Source organism: Microtus oregoni, unplaced genomic scaffold, assembly GCF_018167655.1.
Source record: "Microtus oregoni isolate MIOR12 unplaced genomic scaffold, Mior012 000000F_ref0000247, whole genome shotgun sequence".
Lineage (NCBI taxonomy): Eukaryota > Metazoa > Chordata > Mammalia > Rodentia > Cricetidae > Microtus > Microtus oregoni.
The window spans coordinates 66,662,403-66,684,124 of record NW_024543059.1 but is presented as its reverse complement, the minus strand read 5'-3'; the positions used below and the strand labels follow the sequence as shown (position 1 = coordinate 66,684,124).

The 21,722-nt window shown below is 38.0% G+C and overlaps 1 protein-coding gene across 4 annotated transcripts in view; it reads right to left on the bottom strand.

The window, feature by feature from the left end:
• The window catches only part of Rap1gds1 (Rap1 GTPase-GDP dissociation stimulator 1), a 113,736-nt gene that overhangs the window by 54,692 nt on the left and 37,322 nt on the right, over nt 1-21,722 (bottom strand). For all 4 annotated transcript variants that reach the window (XM_041653195.1, XM_041653205.1, XM_041653216.1 and 1 more), the window contains exons 3-4: nt 9,854-9,976; nt 6,774-6,899 (exon numbers count right to left, since the gene is read on the bottom strand). In XM_041653195.1, the coding sequence (XP_041509129.1) occupies nt 6,774-6,899; nt 9,854-9,976 (249 nt within the window). The remainder of the gene's footprint in view (nt 1-6,773; nt 6,900-9,853; nt 9,977-21,722) is intronic.

Here is a 21,722-nt window from a genome sequence, read left to right as displayed (position 1 = left end):
ACATAATTGAGGTAACCACCAAAACTCAACATATCTGGGCTATGTTTCTCAAATAAAACTGATCACACTAAGCACACAGTATTATTTCCTGGACTCTGTCAAAGGTGACATAGAGTCATTAGATGGAGCACATGAGCAGACTCTGCAGAACCATCATCAGGAACCAGACTAACACCAGCCAGCATTTTTACATGTGCTTACTAAGTGCACATGGGATTAACCTAGTAACTCCCTGCTAGCAATTTGACTCAAAGGTCTGTTTCAAAATTATAACATTCCTCTTTAGTGTAAGAATCATATGAGCCAAATTTTTGTTCCCTGTGGCTGCCAAGAGGCTCATGTTTAATTAACGCTCACACATCAAGTGTATTCCTGCTTTCTACAGGGTTTTCCTTTGCCTTTCTTTGTAAGCTTCCTGTCATTTATATCTTTATTATAAATATACAGCATATGTCAATACGTATTCTATATTAGGTTGCATTATTGCTTAGCAATAATTATAACAGTATTTATTTGCTTTGCATAATAGTTTATAATATATGTTCTAATTCATAGATAAACCTTATTTGGAGATGGAAGGTGAGACAGTGCCTCCCTGTGTAGTCCTGGCTCTCCTGGAACTTGCTTTGTAGACCAGGCTGGCCTTGAACTCACAGATATTCTTGCCTCTACCTCAGAAGTGCTGAGCGCAAAGGTTATGTCCCACTACAACTAATTATAAATCCTATTTAATTCATGAAACAATTGAAATCAGATATATTAAAGGGCAATTTAGTAAATGACTCAGCTGAAATTATATATCTATTTACTTTATCTGCCTTCCAGGGGCATATTAAACTTTTGTATACTTATGTATCGTTTTTAAATAATTCTCCTTACCTAGAATGCACTATTGGACCTATTTAAAAACAGTGGGACTCATGCTCTCATCATCACTGTGGGAAATACTCAACACATACTTAGTAAGTTCTCTAATCAGCCTCAAGGTGTCTACTTTTGCTCATGTTATTTTTCTCTATCATATTTACAGCATGGCTCTTTTTCATCCATGTTTTCTAGAGCTTAAAAGAACTATAAGATAGCATCTACTGAAATCCACACAGGACATCTTTATGAAGTATGTCATGTAAAAACAGTCCTAATAAAAATCTAAAAGTTTCATTGCAAAGGTTATCCATTCTTCTATAAATGACATACTTTGATAGTACGTTGAGTTTTAAGATAAGACAGACTGATTAAAGTTGAAGAATCTTATTTGTAGGGAGCTGGAGAGATGGCTCAGAGGTTAAGAGCATTGCCTGCTCTTCCAAAGGTCCTGAGTTCAATTCCCAGCAACCACATGGTGGCTCACAACCATCTGGAATGAGATCTGGTGCCCTCTTCTGGCCTGCAGTCATACACACAGACAGAATATTGTATACAAAATAAATAAATACTTTTAAAAAAAAAAAAAAAAGAATCTTATTTGTATGCTACTAGCTGATAGTTCTATTTCTTCTAAAAGTAAACACTGAAGAAGACGAAAAGGCAACAAAACCCTCTAACATTGTAACCAAATTGTGGGGAACAGTGCTGTCTAGTTTCTGATCAGCATATGATGGTACCTGCTCAATGGGTTTCCGGAGCAAGTGAGATGGGAAAAAAGTGCTTCCTCAGAGTCTGCCTTTACAGAGAGATTGAGACATGGGACCCTCTTGTAGAAAGGGAACTGTATAAAAATGTATCTTACAGACATGAAAGAATTGTCTGGGTTTGAATAATGCTATCTTTAAAGCACTGTGCCCTCCTCTATTACTTTTAACTTTGTAACAGCAAGTAGCTGCCAGCTGAGGTAAGTGTTACAAGAGCAGGATGTGTTTGGCTTGATATTTAGTTAAGCCAGCAAAGATCCCGAACTCTTTATCTAGAGTAAGGGTCTGCAGGGGGTGAGAACGTGTATTGGGAAGCATAAAAAGAACAATGGGGGCTTTCATAATGATCATGATATATTCCTTAAAGTAAAAAATAGAAGCCAATAATAAAACTGTTCATGTAACCCTGGTTAAAAAAAAAAACAAAACTCTGTTTAAATATAAATAAAAATGGCTTGAGCTACTCAGGACCACTTGAGTACAATCCACTTGGTGGTCAGAAGTTTTCCTTCCACCAGCTTCCATTTCCTGCCTCAAGACCCAGAACCCGAGCTGAGGCTGGATCCCAGCAACAAATAATCTAATTGATCACGGACATAAATATTTCCAAGGGCCAGCATAAATAACTCTATTTGACAGAGCTGGTGTAAATATTGATTACCTGCATAATTCCAAAGCATTTCTACCCTATATTCATCTAACCAACTTTCAGAAAAAAACATTTCTACCTATTATTACTTCTCTGCATTTGCAGTTAAAATGAGATTATTTGGTCCGTATATAAAAATAATATAACAGTGGAGCAGGGGAGATGGCCTAGTAAGCAAGAGGTCCTGATTGCCAATCCCCAAGGCCCACTGAAAAAGCAGAGCATGGCTGCAGGTGCCTGTGACTCTGGCATTGTGGGATGGAGACAGCTGGATGCTGGCAGCTCACTGCCTAACAAGCCTAGTCTAAACAGCAAGAATTTGGTTCAGGAAGAAAAACTGTCTCAAGGTAATCAGGATCCCTGTAGAGAAAAACACCTAAAGTCTACCTCTGCACATTTATATGTATGCTACACGCCCCTATCTACACATCAATCAGTCATGTAACACATTAAGAATCATTAACATACAAATGGATACATGTGTGTATTTGACTAATTTTTTGGTATACTTGAAGTTGATTAAATAAGCAGTATTTATTTCACTTTGCAAACAGTGCCTTTGGCAAGCCTGAATTCTAACTCATTTTGGCTATTTCATTCATTCAGGAAGTGGAACTATAATTTTCTGTGTTAGTGAGGCTGTACATCATGTAAGACTCTTAAATATGCTTAACATTCTAATAATAGGATTATATAATAGCAAGTACTGTTTTATTACTATATAGCATATTTAATTTTAAATTTTGATTAATGTGTTAATCTTGCTCTTTATATAAAAAGGATATGTATTTAATTTTATGTAATCAATTTCTGCTAGCCCCTAGTCATATCTTTTAACTAGCATATCAAATGCTACTTCCTGAACTCAAGCAATAATATCAACAAACAGCAACTCAAGTCTCCAATAATCAATGTATCCCTGACAAATGCAGATGAGACATTACTGTGGACCTTGAGAGCTGTAGAAATACACAATCACATCAGAAATTTTAAATATTTGTAGTTCTATATAAATGTAAAGGAGCAATGGAAATATTATGGAATGCTACAAAAAAATCCAAGCAAGGCAATCATTCTCTTAGATTTTAAATATCAGCCTTGAAGGGGCTGTGCACACATTTCTGAAATATACTACTACTTTTGTGTTTAAAACAGCATTCTTGAGCAGGTTCTAAAACGCACACAGCTTTGCTGATCTCCTTCTGAAGTATAATTTTTCTGTCTTCTTTAAAAGATGTCAAACTTCTCAAAAATGGTTACTCTGGCATACAAATTTTAAAATGTTGCTTGCATCAAAAGTCTATTTGGATGCTTTGAAAAAAGAATCCATAATGAAATGCCTTGGAGGCTATATGGAAGGAACAATCTCAACAATTTTAAGTGAGAAATGTTCCCAATTGGTGTTTTTTTTTTTTTTCCCACCTCCACATACAAAAGGGAGATGGATTCAGAAGGTTCATCAGCAACACAGCCCTTCATCCGTTTGTTAGCGTGTCGGCTGTTTCCTGGTGTGGGGTTACATAAGGACGTTTCCTTCCATTTAGGGAGAGCACCTATAATGGGAACTGACAAGGCTGGGACTAACTCTGAAGCCTGACCTACTTCTTTGTTAGAGTTCCATGAATTTTATGGTTATTTCTTTCAAATAAGCTGTTAGCTAAGGTATGTTAACAAATGTCTATCACACGTGCGTGTGCGTACACACACACACACCCACACACACCCACACCCCCCCCACACACCCACACACACACCCACACACCCACACCCACACACACCCACACCCACACCCTCACACACACCCACACACACCCACACACCCACACACACATACACACACACCCACACACACCCACACCCACATACACACACACACACACCCACACCCACACACATACACACACACACACACATACACACACCCACACCCACACCCATACACACACACACACCTCAGTTTTTCTCCAACAGTGAGTTGTTTACAGTAACCTCTGTAAATGCTGGTTTCCCATCTACCGCACACCTACTACCGCCCTGAATACTAAAAACATATTCATCTGGAGCACCTGATACAACTCACCTAATTGGTCTGACAGGTTAAATTTGGAAACTTTAAAATATGCTGTATTTTAAAGAAGCATGTCTCTGAAATTTACTAATATGTAATATTTTCTGTTCTCTCTCAAAAAAAGGATCATTTTCTTAATAAAGGGGGAATGATTGGTTAGGTAAAATAGAAGCCATTATAATCTTTTTTGGGGAACCCTTTCAGGTTTCTTAAAATTCTAATTATCACAAATTAAAAAATAATCACTGCATTTCAAATAAATTCACAAATAATTAAATAGTACTGAATTATACTCTCATAACTTAGAATTTAAGTGTAAACTCTAGTTTTTCTAGAATAATTCTGGAGGAAGCACTAAGAAGTTGACATAAATTTAATTTAAAATAAAAGAATTAGAAAGTAGTCCTAAAAGGTAGGCAAACACAGTACAACGAATACATTGTCACATGATTTACAGTACTAAATCACTTATGTTTATTTTGGAAGATGGCCACCTTCATTTTTCTTTGCCAGTGCTGAGCAGTCACGATATTCAGTTATCGATTTAAGTATAATTTCCACTAAAGTCCTCAAAGGATGAAGTAGTTACAAATGTTTCTACATAAATGAAAAACATTAATGTCACAGCCTGAAGCATGCCAGTAAAATGCTCTACCTTCTATTACACAAGACAAAGGAACAGACTGTATATACTATCACAGTGAAATCCAGTTCTATCAGACTACAGCCTTATTATTTTGACATTTTCCACCCTGACTTTAAGGTTCTTTAGAATTCACAGGAAATAAATGACGATGTGTGCATAGAAACCATAGGAGAGCCAGGCGAGAGATCCCAGAGCATCTTCTACTTCGTCGTTACAAAGTGAAACTCCAGGACAAAAGAGTCACAATAGGAAATAACTCCCATGTTTGAAGGAAAAAATTATTCAAGATTAAGCTGAATAATTTCAGAATACTTTTGGAAGCTTTAAATTCTTCACACACACAAGAGCAGGAATGCAAACCCCGATACACAGCCCTCTGCACGTGCATAAACCATCCTATAGCTGCCACTGTGTGCAGCTTGTCTTCCTAAGTATGGATGAAATAATTTCTATTTAAATGAATAATTTTTGAGAGCTGAGATCACAATCTATGGTGCCAAATAAAAGCCACACACACGTGCACACACACACATGCATATATACACACACACAAACATGCACACACACACACACACGATGCAAAATTACAAACACGAAGAACTAGCGTTTTGTAAATAAAGCTAATGCCTTAAGATACAGAGAATAAGAACAGAGCAGAACACACATAACTTCATATGCAACATCAAGGATTGGAAAATGGAAGCTAAATTTGACTTTAAGATGTCCTGGACATCATCACACACAATAAAGAGCAATGAACGTGAATAACGGGGCTAATGCTACAGAACAATTACAGCTAATAACTAGGGTTTCTTTCTGTTCTGCAACAAATGTGTATAAACTTTCACTCTATCTGCTTCATAGATATAAATCACATTTTATAGCAGTCTCTGTTATATATTTTAAAAAGCCAAATATTTAGTGTTCACAGTAAAATACAACTAACTCATTGAGGAATGGACTCAACAGGGAAAATGTGGCAAAATTACGCCAGCTGTAGAAATATAACTGAATTTTTAGGTGGTATAAATTTGAATAAGTATTTGGTTTTCTGTTTCAGAAAATAAAAATCTATGGAAAACTGAAATATGCCTAGTTAATTTTAATATACCGAAAGTCTCTGGTTTTGTCTGTTGAAGGTTGGCCTTGAACTCATGAACCTCCTGCCTCTGTCACGACATCCAGCTTTAAACTCAGAGGATTCCTGCCTATGTGAGACGAGAAGTAGAAACTGCGGTTGCTGGCAGTAACTCGGCACACAGATTCTTGCTCACTCTGTCTAGAACCGTGCTCCAGGAGGTGGTAAGGATGGCGATGACGTAACAAACTGGAATGGAGCCAGTGCAAATGCAGTGGGCCTCTCTAGCTTGTGAGATGATGGTTTTTATGAATGGTTTTATTGAATGGTGATTCATTAAACTTTATTTGGACAGACTTAGAAATTAAAAACTTTTTTAAGCATTTTCATTTTAGATAATACTTCGTAAGGCCTAATTTAAAGATGTGTAAGTGGATTTTTGCTAAACTTAAATGTCTCAGTTTTAGTAATGTATTTTACTTAGGAAATACCTCCTGTGAAAACAGGGTAATTTACTTCCCACAATGTCATAGTTAAGAATATGATGACCCAACTTTCTATCAGTTCTGCAATATAAGCAGAGCCAAAGATTACTGGCCCATCTAGAAAAGTCAGTCCTAACAACAAATTGAAACTAATCTGAAAATTGTAATTATTAAAAAGAAAAATGACAGGCGTATTCTCACGGTCTTAACACTTACGGCTATCGTAGCATACGTTTCCTAGCGCCCTGCCCGTCTGAAGCAGCACTTCCTGGTCTTTGCTATTTAACAGCTGCACCAGTGGTGAAATCAGTCCGGCATCTACACATGGAATTCGCATAAATTCTGAAAAGGAGAGACACACTTAATTAGACTGTGAAAGATACGTATTTTACATACATCATCTCCCATAATAAAATAAACACGTACTATTGAAATATTCAAAGCAAACTATTTAAAGAGCACCTTTCTGTTCAAAAGTCCACTGCTACAACACCATTATACACCTGATGAGGGAAACAAGTGCACAAAAATGAACAGTATTGTATTATCCATTGTTGTCGGTCTCCACCACAAACCAATAGTATCTTTAATTAACTTTTATCACAGCTAAAGCTGTCACTGTCTTCTGAGAATGACTGGTGTGTTTAGAAACAGTACGTGGTGGTGGGTGTGTTCTTCCAGAGAACACGATAATGAAAGGACAGATAGGCTATAAACCAAGCTATCAAACAGTCCAATTATTACTCTAGGCACTCTGAAAGTTCAAAGTTAAAAACAAATGTTCCAATGAATCATTTTTAAAGGTTTTCAATTGCTAAGGCCTAGAGGAATCCTGAATTCCTCATCTCTATTCTTATTCTTTATTAACACCCATTTTAAGGGTCACTCATCTCTGCTCTTTTTACATGTACACATTCACAGGTCTAGCCAGCAAAAATTGTGCTTTCTTGTCATTCAAATCTGTTTTTCCCTCATCTTTATAGCTTACCGTTCTGTTTACTGACTCTCAGTGACACCATTACAGTAAAGAAAGGCAGTTGATGAAAATTCTCCAAAATCCGGTATTCACGTTAACCTTTCAGACCTGACTCACTATCAGAATGTGCTGATGAACAAAGAGCTGGTCCTTCACGGTAAAACATCTTACTAACAAATGACAAACATTTCACTCCCACTTTCAAGAGGGTCCACTCCGCAGTTTGTTTTGGTTCCAAAGAGCCCATGTGTATCCTCATAAACAATCTTTCTCTTTTTCTTAATTGAAAAATTCTCAAAACATTACCCTTTTTGATAGCTGTGACAGAAGTAGACCCTCCGCCTGAAGGGTTTCATGCCTACTGCATCTCTTCCTGCAATTTAAACTCCCACGGTTGAGATTGCTGTTCTACTTCAAAAGCTAACCTCTAAATTTTTCATCAACAGTTTTAATAATGCAGAATATCCTAAGAAAAAGGAGTTATGTTATAGATACCCATGAACTAAGGAGACAACATTGTCCACTTTCTCATGGGCTTCCTTTCACATTGATGCTTATTTCAGAAATATCTATAGATCTCAACTGTTAAATTAACATGCAATCAATTAAAGACTGGTGTCCATTTCTTTTTCACCGAGCTATACCTAGCTTACAACAGCTGAGATAATTTCATTGAATATTATTTAAATATGAAACTTTAAAAGAGTAAAATATGGATTTTTATTTAAAAAAAGAAAACAATGAGGTTATTGAGCAATAACCATGCAAATATGCCCATTATTCTCACCAGTAGAGGAATACACCTTTCATTAGCCTGACAGAGTGTGACGCTCAGCATTCTGCTCTGTCTTTAGGGCTCAGCCAGCAGCCTCCACGGCACCTTAGAGGAAACCTCTGCTAGCAGAACTACCATGAGTATACAGAATGCATGTTATAAGAAAAAAGAGGGCTTATGATAAAAAATGAAGCCTGTCTTCTGAATTCTCAAAATCTACACTGGGACTCTGATGAGATTAAAAATAAATTACTTATCTTAAAAACCCAAGCTGCTGGGGCTGGAGAGATGGCTCAGTGGTTAAGAGCACTGACTGCTCTTCCAGAGGTCCTGAGTTCAATTCCCAGTCACCACATGGTGGCTCACAGCCATATATAATGAGACCCGGCGCCCCCTTCTGGCATGCGGGCACACATGGAAGGCTGTACACATAATAAATAAATCAAAAAAAAAAAAAACCCAAGCTGCTTTGTATAAAAAGAGTTTAAGTTAACAAATAGCATCCTGGGAGGCTCCATTTTCAAGCCAGGTCAGTATCTTAGATGATGGCATATAAATCATAGAGAACCAGTTTTCAGTAGAAAATCAAATGTGATTTACCAATACAGAAGCTCACTGACACTTGAAAAACATTCTGATGAGCTTTAAATAAGGGAAGTGTTTTGTGCCAGTTCCATTTTGGTAATTTACATAAATGTACATTGTTTTCCCAGCTCAAACAATAGTTCTTTGCAAAATCAATTAGCATGGTAATTACTCAAATAAAATCAGAAATTTTTAAATTTCCTGTGAAAAGTATTGATCTAAAAAAACATATTAGAATAAAAGGCATAATACCAAATTCTGTCCAACTGAAACATACTAAATATTATTATAACTATGAGAGTCTCCCTTATGCTTAAAAATTGCTTTACTTATTTATTTGATGTTTGCCAAAACTGACTAAATTAAAATTATGTAAAATGCTCCTGGAATATTTCTTCCAAGGAATCTGTCATTATATATATATAACACAATTGAGTATTATATAATTTATATTATCATTTTTCTTCCCCAAAGGGCTTTCAGTAGAGAACTGAAAACATAATTGTTTTCTATGAAAGCAAGAGTGAAAAACAGAATATCTGTTTTCCATACATCGCAACTGTACTGTTGCTATCAATTGTCAGCTGAAAACATGCAAAACTGAAGGGCAGGGGAGAAAAGCAGTAGGCTCTGTGGGTACACCAGCAACCAACACAGAGCAGAAAACCCAGCTCTCTGAGATGAGATGGACAAGCAAGTGACACAAATCTCTCAGACCTAATCAATAAAGGATAGGAGAACAATAGAGACAAATAGTAGCTTCCATTTATTCTACTCTGAATAAGTGCAAACATATAAAGAAAATAACTGCGAGAGTCATCTACAATAGTAACATAAAGTCAAAAAAAGAAGAAGTAGAAAAAGTCTACTCTATGAAATCAAAACACAGTAAAACATACTGGCAAGCAAGGTGTAAAACTGAAGATGTTCCGAGTAGAAAATTCTGGATGAAAAGCTCACCGTTTTTGGCTACTTCTGCTATGATGTTGGCTACTTTGGCTGTGCAGGAAGACTGTGGCGTCAACAGATTTGCAAATAACTCAAGTATTCCACTTCCTTGTATTTTTTCACTTGTTTCTGAGTCTGAAAGAGAAAGAAGGGGGGGGGGCTTCCATGAAACTCTGTAATGCAAACATGAACTATTTAAACGAAAATAAATTACTCAAGAACTTTCCTTATCCATAATAAAAGCTGGTTTGCTATACGTCACACCATTTACATTAATGGCCTTTGCTGTATGCGCTGTTTGCACCCTGCTTTCATCTTCAGAACTCACTACAGCACCATTTTGTCCGCCTCTAGTCAGACTACAATGGGAGCTTTCTTGCTCTGTCTTAATTTCAGTGTTAGTTTCAAAGGTATCAATTTGGAACAGGAATGCTTTTTTCTACATCTCTGTAAATTCTTAGAGCTATACTAATATAATTTTATGTATTTTTTATGGTTCCCTATAAAGGTATAGTAACTTGAAAATAGCAATTATGAGTAAAACCTATACCTCATATAATTTTTATGTACTGAACGATAGGAAAGATCACATACTTCCATATGATGACCACATTTTTAATACAATTCATTAGAATCACTATTAATATAAAGAAATAGGAAATAACCTCCATGATATTCAAAACTCAGCAAGGTGATACAGAGATTCAAACGTTCCTGACTGCTTTCCCTAAAGACCCCTAAATGAAAAACAACCCAAAATTGTGACCATGGAAAAGCTGTCCCCATTACCCATCTGTCTTATGGCAACCTGGGACGGGGAAAAATACTCTCCTCTCAAGCCTATTAACATTGGAGGCAGTGGGAGAACTGGCCCTGTGGTCATAAGAGTGGGAGAGCCATCCCTGACCCCCATCAGCTGCAGCGCTGGAGAGAGCAGGCCCACACCTCTGCAGGGCAGCACAACAAAGCCAACCTTGTAAGCAGGTGTGGGTGGGTCAGCCCCGAAACTGTGACCGTGGGCGAGCGGTCTTCATTGCCCATCTTGTGGGTCAACCCTACAGCTAGGCCCAGACCCAGGGTTATGACATGCCCTGTCCCAACATCCACCCCGTGTATGATCTGCTGGAGCATGCGAAGGGACCTGACCCACAGACCCAAAGCTGCAGGAACTCCACAACTCTGGGCAGCAGCAGGACGACCATGAAGATTCCTAGTGGGGGCCCAGCATGGACTGCACAGTAGAGAACAGGGGCCTTGAGCCAGACCAATGACTCTTTGCAATGACACTTGCAAGCAGAGATGCATGGACAAGGGGGTGCAGGGCGTGGTTTGTTGAGTGGCACTGTAGCTTTCATGATGACACTTTTTAATTTTGTCCCTATTTTTTTTCATTTTATTTTCTTTTTCTTGAATTTTGTTTTGTTTGTAGGGGGTGAGGGCAGAAAGCAGATTCAAAGGCACAGGGAATGAATGGGATCAAAATACAATATGTGAAAGACACATAGAATTAAACAGAGAAACATTAGATAAACAAAAGCAAAAACAAGCTCCTTCATGTACCAACCATTGAAATATTCTATTAAACCAACAGGCAATAGAGTTATCTAGATGACAGAAATAAAGAAAATCCCCTAAATATTATATCTGATGAGAAATGATTAAAATTGCCAAATAAAGGTTGACTGTAATGTCTTTTTTTGTAGATTTTTGAACAGATAAGTAATAGAAAATACAAGAATTTCATGAAAGACAGGTGACATGAAAAGCGGAGTAGGAAAATCATTTTACTCAAATAACTCATGAAAGTACACAAAAATATATTTCTTTAACACTAAAATTAGTGGGGGGTTTTTTGGCTTTCAAGACACTTTTACATTTACTAATTTTTATGTGTGTATGTGTATGTTCACTCTTGCATCAGTGTGTGTGTGGGATCAGAGGTGAACTTACTGGAGGTCAGTCTTCTTTCCCCCTTGAGAGTTTCAGGGATTAAAGCTAGGTCATCAAGCTTGGTGGCAAGCACATTTACCCACTGAGCTACCTTACCAGTCCCTAAATAGTGTTTTTCAAACTGTAGGTTCGGATCTATCCGGGAGATCTAAAACTTTATTCTGGACAGAGAAATAAGGATTATCAGTCATAACAACAAAAGAATTAAAAATGCACATATTAATCTACAAGGTATTTTATGTTTGGGGTTAAATTATGTATGTGTTAATATGACTGTACATATGGACATGTTCATGGGTGTGTGAGTATGTGCATGCACGCACATGTACACAAACACACGTTCTGCTTTTGCTACATGGAACCCAAACCCAGAGCTTTTCACACGCAAAGACTCTACTATTAAGCTACACTTCCAGTTCCTATCAAATATTATTTTTAATCAAAGGTTTGGGTCAAAAAATTAGAAACTGCTATTTCATGTGTTCCTCACGTACCTGGGATTCTGAGCAGTCTTCCAGTATATGCTTTCATTCTGCATCTCCAACAAGAGTGTAAATTTTAAGGTACCACCAGGAAACCTGACACCTAAATCTATTACGTGTATGTGCAGAAAGACAGACAGACAGACACACACACACACCTCTACCAAGCCAGAGAGCGGTGAAGTGATTTTACCATGTTACAATGCCCTGTCTTCTGACAACTGCTAGAGGATCTACAGCTGAAAACACAGGGTCAGGCAGCCCCGGGGGTCTAGCCCACCATCTGTTCAAGACGGGCTGACAGCAGGCATCTGGCCTCTGACAGCATCCAACCTGGATACCCAGGCATGAGTGCATGGAGGCAAATGTTGACTGCATGTTATCCATGCATGGTTCATTTTAACTCTAATTTAAAGATGAGTACCAGAGCTGAGTGTCAGGGCATGGGAAAGACACGACTAAACAGTGCAAGCCCCTCGCTGTGACACAACCTCCCACAACCACGGCCCAAGTAAGTGGCAGAATAGATGGATGAGAAAGAAATCAAGAATTTGGAAATAGTATGCACACTATTATCCTTATGTAACCAAGTACTATGCAGAGTGGATTCTCTCTCTCATGGAAGAAAGTATGAAGAAGTAATAGAACAAAAAACCCACTTATTTAACTATAGAAACGGGTTTTACTAAATGATTAAGCTGTGAGACTCACTCTATAAAGCTACAGCAGATAACTTGACAGTCTTATTATTTCCATCCTAGGGGTAACATAAGCTGTGGTCAAAACTGCAGTTGGAAATCATCACTGTTAGTTCTGACTCTTTAAAATTATCACTAATTAGGTTAAAAAAAGACTACTGAAGATTGGCAGCGGTAGGGTCAAATGACAAAAGGCATTTATCTGTAAGCAAACACCATGAGAAACTGTGCTAACAACCGTGGGAAAGCAGAGTCCAGAACTATACTGCCTAGCTCAGAGGGGAAAGGAATTACTGAAGAAATGGTCCCCGAGAAAAGTGGATTTCCTCATTCCGGACTCACGGCGATTGGATATATTAACAGCAAAGAAGCATTTCCAGATAAAGATCCATCTGCACTCCACCATCAGATACTCTGGAGGAAAATAGGAAGTAAACAAAGCTACAGAAATCTGCCATCTGCAGGACTCCTTAAAGTTCTCAATTTAGCAATATTTATAGTGAGCTTAACAAGATTATATTCTGCTTCCCAAGAATCTAGGGATCTAAAAGGAGTAATTCAAGAACTGGAGGAAATAGTATCACATACTACGATAAGTCAGTGATGAGATATTTACTCCTGTTTCCAGGGGAAACCAAAAAAAAAAAATCACAAGGAACACAGAAAACTTTGTTTTTTAAGATAAATCACTAAACATTGATATTACTATAATTTTGAGAAAAGTTAAAAAAAGAGATAAATGTTCTTATCACTTAAGATGTAAACAAGGATGCTATATGTAAGGGGTGATGTCTGGGTCCTCAGCCATGGTGTGGTTTAGGAGGGACAGAGGCAAGCAGAGTTGGGGGATGGGGTGGGTGTAGTGGTATTTTATTTGTATTTTAAGCTTGCCTGAAGATCAGTGTGCAGAGATAAGCCACTAGAGGCACACAACTTTAATCCCAGGAATTGGGAGACAGAGGCAGAGGGAGTTCAAGGCCACTCTGGGTGACACAAAACTGAATTGTCTAAAAGAGAAACAGAGCCCACCTTTGGACAATCACAGCAGTTGGGATCCCACACCTTTCATCCCAGCACTAGGGAGGTGCAGACTGACGTGATACGCCTGGGCAGAGAGAGGCATATAAGGACAAAGGAAGCAGAAGTTCAGAGCAGTCTGAGGTCCACGGAAACAAATGGAGTCTGGAGATGCTGTCTGAGGACAGGGTCGCCCCTTCAGTCTGAACACTGATAGAGGTAAAAGAACTCTCTAGTGGCTGACGCTCTGCTTCTCTGATCTTCAGCTTTAACCTTTACAACTGAATCTGGGTTTTTATTATTAACACCACTTAGAATTCGTGCTGTAGGTGGTAGTGGGTAGGACAGACACAGAAAACACTGGTTGGCCCAGTTTGAGAGCAGAGCTAGGAGGAGGGTCCTTGACCTGTTGCACCCATGGTACCCTCAACCATGATAGTCATTAAGGTTTACAGACAGCCTTGGGCATCCCTGGAGCTTGAGTCCTTGAGGGACCTGCTTGGTTCTGATCCCACAGAAAATTTTGCTCACTACACATACAACAGACTGTTAATATGTAAAATATACAAAGAACTTACAAAACTAACCAAGAAATGAAACAAAATCATCCAAATCAATACATGGATGAATGAAATGAACAATGGTTTTCGAAAGAAAAAATTAAAAACAAAACACTTTATCAATAAAGGGCCGGGGAGACTGCTCAGTAGATTAAACACTTGCCGCTAAGCACTGGGACTGGATTCAGGTCTCCAAAACATTCAAACAAGCCGGGCAGCGATGGCAGCCTGTAGCTGGAGGTTTCTCATTCCACCTGGTCCCGAAGCCTCTTTTAAAACAGTCACTCAGAAGCTTAATATTAATTGCATACTGTTTGGCCTATTCACTCAGGCTTATTATTAACTAGTTCTCACAACTTAAAATAACCAATTTCTATTTGCTTCTCTGGCAGCTGTTTGCATCTCCCTCGACTCCGCCTTCTTTCTCTCTGCATTGTCTTTCCCACCTAGCAATATTCTGCCCTGTCATAGGCCAAAGCACTTCTTTATTAACCAATGGCAATAAAACATATTCACAACATAAAGAGGGCATCCCACCTCAGCAACCAGAATAGGTGAGCTCAGGATCAACAAGGTCTGCCTTAATATAAAGTGATGGATGATCAAGAGAAAAACACCCAGTGTCAGCCTCCAGCCTCCACATGCAAGTATAACGTGTGTGTGCAGACACACACACACACACAAGAGAAAAGCAGAGACAATGGGCGATAAATATATGAAAAAAAGTCTACTATCAGAGAAATACAAATCAAAACTACACTAATTCTGCCTCAGGCCAGTCAGAAGGGCATACGTTATTTAAGGAGACAACAAAAAAGATGCTGGAATACTGGAATGGACATAGGTGAAAAGGAACATTCATACACACTTGGTGGGAATGTGTAAGTCAGTATGGATGCCCCCCCCCAAAAAAAATCTCAAGACAGATGCTTATTTGGTCCAGCTACCTGTAAGCCTGGGGTGTTTACTGGAAAGACAGCAACCTAGCCCATCATGGAATACTTGCACACTAATTAATGCTCACCCTGGTACCATTCGTAACAGCTGCTACAGACCAACTCAGAAGGTGTCTAACACCAAAGGAATGGATTAAGAAAATGTGGCATACATACGCAATGGAATTTGTTTCTCACCCATAAAGAATGTCATGTCACTTGTTGGAAAATGGATACAGCTGTAGATGGCCATATTATGTGAATTACGCCACATTCATAAAGACAAATACCATGTCTTCTCTCATTTGTGGTTCTTAGATCTTTATAGTTATGTATGTTATACAAAGCAAAAATGGTCTAGGGGAACTAACTACAGGGGACTAACAAAATAGAGAAGAGAGAGTAGATAAAAAAAATGTACATTATAGCCATCTGAATATTAAAAACAACTAATTTTAGTGTGGCCAAAGAATCACTTGGTAAAATGCTGACAGCTGTATATATTAATAAGACAAGTGAGCCTCACCATTTTGAGACAAGATCAAATAAGTATAACCTAAATATGCTGTTGAGACTGTGGTTACAGTTGTACAGGCATTTCATTTGTATTTTAATAAATAAAACTTGCCTGAGGATCAGAGAGTAAAACAGTCCCACTGGTCAGCTTTACCGAACAGGCAGTGGTAACACACACCTTTAATTCCAGTGGTGCATGACTTTAATCCCAGCCCTAGAGAGGATTATAAAATGGAAGGAAACAGCTCTTAGTCTCATTCTGAGATTCCTGGAGCTAGGATGGCCATTTTGCATTGATGTAGAAATAAGAACCAGTGGCAGGCTGCTTTACTTTTTAGATCTTCAGGTAGAACCCCAATTTCTTTCTCTGAGATTTTATTAATCATGCTTTAATTGATGGTCAACATTTGGGACACAAATTTACAAAAAAGCTGTTTGCCTGAGGCTTTTTAGCCCCCAGCCCAGGCCAGAGTTGGGATTGGAATTCCAGCTCTAGGAACTGGAACCCAAACTTATGGGATCAGGAGAAGCACCAACATTCCCAGCTCCCACCAGCCCTGGCTTAGCCTCTTCTCCTGCCATGCCCGTCCTTGCTGCCACCCCACAGGGCACCCACATGGCTTCCCACAGCCCTTCACAGCTTCTTGTGCCTCCTGTGGTCCCTCGGCTTGCACCCAGCCCTGTGTGTATGCAACTCCCATGTGGCTACTACAGATTCCTGACTCCTGCAAACTGTATTCAAGTGCTGCACGGCTGTCCTGACTAGCATCTCTTTAACAAAATTCCATCTGCATAGAAAATCCACAGGTTTTTCTGGCCCACATCATTATTGCACCTTAAAAGTCTCAACTAAACCAGAATTTTAATAGAGGTAAGTTATTGCAATTTGTAAACCACTACTAAGATAATGACAGATAATATTCCCATCCAACAATTTAATAACCATTTTGTTTCTATAATGGATGAAATTCTAGGAAAGATATATGACTTACTTGGGACTTATATCTTCTAAACCATAGCAGCTATCAGCTCAATAATTCATATCTTTAAAGAAATGGTTTGATAACAGAGTCAAGAATGAGAAACTTTTAGAAATGATAGACTTCACAGACTAGTAATGAGAAGTTGGCTGAAAGGATTCATACCACCGAAATGATAACCTTAAAATTCACTCTATGTCAATGGGTTAATGAAACCTTACAATGATACTGAGAGATTATCTGAAAGGATTCATACTGTTGAAATTAAAAATCAAAAATCTGTTAAGAAGTTATGACAAGCTAACATATAGAACATCCCCTCCTGGAAGGCAATCTACATGCCATCCAAATAATCTCTAAGGATGAAAGATATTATTAATGGAAAAATTTGAAAACTTAGAATCACATGTACAGGATGAGAACCAGAAATTAATTGATTTGATGAAATCATTAGGAATATTGACAAGTCAAGAGATTCAGACCTTACAAAAAAAACAGTGATAAAAAGATTTGAATTGACTGCGGAAATTATCAGAACTGATAAGCAAGGTACAGGCAAAAGACAATAGTAAAGACTTAGCATCACCAGTACCTCTCAGAGTCAGAGATGACTTATCAAGAGTTTTAGCTACTTATCCTGCTATTACCATTGAAATATCAGCAATTACTCAATACCCAAAAGGATATACAGAATGTAAATGGGAACCTATATATATGAAAGATCTAAAAGATATTAAGCAAACAGTAGTATCTCATGACACGCATTCACCATATGTGAGGAATCTGGAAAATACACAGACTTCAAGAAATAAGGTTACTCCAAATGAATGACTTCAACTAGTCTCAGCTGTACTAGATCATGGTCCACACTTTCAGTGGAAGAGTTATTGGAGAGAGGAGGCTAAGATCCTTGAACATCAAGGTACAATCAGAGCTTTTGAGGCCTCCCAATACAAAATTCTTGGTAAGGGTCTTATGCTGATCTGTATAGTCATGCTACATACAATAAACACATCTTGCCCCTATGCAGTACAGCATCCTTGAATGCATGGGACAAGATTCAAGAACCAAGAAAAAGAACTGAGTCAAATACTAAAGTTATACAAGGCCCAAGAGAACCATTCAGTGACTTTTTGCAAAGATTAACTACAGTTGTAGAAAGAGGGGTAGCAGATCCAGAAGCTAGACAAGTACTCATTGAATCTCTGGCTTTTGAAAATGGTAACTTAGAATGAAAAGAGACACTTGGGCCCTTAAAGGTAAGATCAACACCAGTGGACAAGTGGATCCTACACACAGCCAACGTTAAGTCCTTTGACTACAATACTGAGGCTTGGGTAAAAGTGATTTCCAAATGTATGAAAGACATCAAAATACCAAATGCTTTAATTGTGGTAGAATAGGCCATCTGAGAAGGGAGTGTAGACAGGGTGTTCCAAAAAATAATGTTTATTCTGGAAATCATCCACATAGAAGGCCCCAAACTTCTGGGTTATTTAGAAGATATGGCAAAGGCCTACAATGACCAATGAGTATAGAGCAAAAGGAGACAAACGAGGCAACCCATTATTATCATCAGGAAACTCCTATTCAGGTTTTCAATGGGCAACTGCTTTGAGTTCAGAAATGGCTGATTCAGTAATCACATATTTACTGTAAGTTATGGCCATCATGGGTATATCTGCACAAATACAGTCAATGCTCCAGCCTATGTTTCTATGAAAATGAAAGAGGTTTTTGCTTATTATAATATAGAGCATATTACATGTGTACCAAAAATCCTACAGGTCATGCAGTTACAGAAAGATCAAACTAAACTATAAAGGATATGTTAAACAAATAGAGAGGGATGAAAAAGACATCCAGAAATAGATTGCATAATGCTTTATTAACCCTGAATTTTCTTAATGTTTTAATTTCTTAATGAGAAAGGAGCAACAGCTATAGACAGACATTGGACAATAGAAAAAAAACTTCTGAATTAAATCAAGAATTTCAAGGATGTCTTGACCGCAGAATAGAAATCAGGAGCTATGCTACGTTGGAAAAGGTCTTTGATCTTGTTTCCACAGAAAAAGAAAAGCTATAGATACCATCAAAAGAAATCAAGATTCGATTTGCAAAGGAGAAATCTCCTGATAAACAGAAATGACAGAGGCGACAATCCTATAGGTTATAAGGAAACTTCATAAGGGTTGGGGCAAAATTCTGTTCTTGTCTTTGCAGGAAAATACCCATCTCTGAAAAGTAGAGACACCTTGGACTTCTAGATGCCTAAAGAAGAAAAGATAGCTATCCAGGAAGAATCACCAAACAAAGAGAAATCTGACTTATGATACCAATACACTTAGCAGCGTAAAATTTCACTACATAAACATACACATCTTCCTACTTTTCAGTATAATAGCAGTCACAACTCACTTAAAATCAAAGCTGGCTTTGGAGTTGGATGGTGGCTCTCCTCTAAATCCAAGCATGGTGTTAAAAGAAAAATTCAGAATTTCTGTCTCATGTCAGGAGCCGCCTGGTATGGGACAGAAGGAAGATAAAATCTAGGGACTAAGGTTATCAAAACTCTGCTTTTTACTTCGTCCTATACATATTTTCATTTCTATAGTACCTTTCTTTTGAATATATGTCTACTGAAATTCAAACTTTCTGTTTTGATATAAATAATGCTTAAGCTTTCCAACACAAGGAAGGCAGATTTCTGTGAGTTTAGGGTTAGCACAGTCTATTTAGTGAGTTTAGGGTCAGCCAGAGCTACATAATAAATACCCTATCTCAAAAGCAAGAAAAAAACAAAAATCCAACCTCAGTTGGCAGAGTGCTTGCCTAGCATGCAGGAGGCCCTGGGTTTGATCCCCAGCACTACAGAAACAGGGTATGGTAGCAACGTGCTTATAATCCCATCCCTCTAGAAGTGGAGGCACAAGAAAGGGAAGCTCAAGGTCATCGTTGGCTACATAACATGTTCTAGGCCAGCCTGGAACACGTGAGACCTTGTCTAAAAAACAAAACAAATGAAATGAATTATCTTGAGCAGAGCATACTGACACACAACTGTAATCTCAGCAAACTAGAGGCCAAGGCAGGAAGGTACAGAATCTAAATCCAGCCTGGGCTAGATAGCAGAGTTCCAGTCAGCAAAGGCTATGTACTGAGAATTGTTTCAATAAACAATAAATAAAAATTACTTATCTATTGAGACTACCGATTTCTCTAAGGTAATTACCAACTACTGTATTGTGGTACACAATTAGTGGTATATAAAAAGAACTGTATCCATGCCCTATTGTTACAGGAGGGAGTAATAAAAATCAAGTAAATGAGCTACCTTTATTGATGTCGCTATAATTATGTAATTATTTCTCACTGAACTCAAAGAAATTATCATACTTAAGAAATTCTCTAATCAATTTTTTTCCTCGGTGCCTAGGGCCTTGCATATACTAGCAAGCTCATTAAGGATTCTGAAGTCAAGAACAGAAGTTTCACTGGATTACTAGTCATTAGCTCACACAGGTACTAACTTCTTTAGATTGCATTACAGTGATCGGGTCTTAGATCATATTTTTTCAAGTGCAAACATATGCAAAAATATTCTTAAAACCTTCAGAAATCACTGTAGAAAACTGCCTTGCTTTTATCCTCTCCTTCCCACATATACACAGCACAAAGGAAAGATAATCACTCCATGAGTAAGTTATTATGAGTCAAAGGAAAATATTCTGTTTGCTCCTTTAGTATAATGGAAAGATATGGAACATTCAACTATGGGAAGAGAAAATTACAAGCATCTAAAATAAATTCACCTCAAAGAACACTGTGTGCTAAAATCTAGATGCTGAGTCCATATGTTCCCACTTTAAAAAAAAAATCACCCTGCCTTTTGGAACCTCATTTTGGGATTTAACAGTAAGTATTGAAAAGTAGGTCAGGATAATTCTCAGTAAAAATCAATTACAGATTGTTTTGTATATAACGTTATCACTCTCATGGCATTCTTCCCTCGCAATTATTCCAAAACACATCAATTATACCACATAATCCATTTTCATATTTCAATAGAAATGCATATTCTGCTTGTAATAGTTAATCTCTTTTTGTCAATTTGGCTTACTGGCAGTTTCCAGGTATTTGGTCAAACATTATTCTGGATGTTTCCATGATGGTGCTCTTGGGTAACATTAACATTTAAATGGGTGTGTGTTGAGTAAAACCCATTTACCCGCTACAATGGAAGTATGCTCCATATCATCAACTGAAGACACAGAGAAGATGACGATGCCCTAGCAAGACAGATTTTTGTTAGCTGCTTTCACACCTGGACTGTAACAGGAGCTCCTCCTTGGGTCTCTAACCCCTGGCGCACTCTGCCAACTGAAATTGGCCAGCCTTTATAACTGCACACGTCAATTCCTTCCCTTGTGAACTTTTCTCCTGGAAAAGAGAACACCTTTATCCTTCCAACACGTACTTTCAAATAAGAATGCAAGTGTGTCACAGATATACTGGGAACACACGCTGCCACCTTTCTTTAAATACCAATAACCTAGTATTCCAACAGAGGGAACTAGGGATGAGGTAGTGATTCCCCAACACAGAAGTCTGGCTAGAAAAAAAAAATGAATATACATATACATTCATCCAAGAGCTAGAAACAGGACAAATGAATAGAAGCTGTAAGTAAGATTACGGGTAGATAAAAAATGTTTTAAAAGCAGGCACGGTGACACAGAA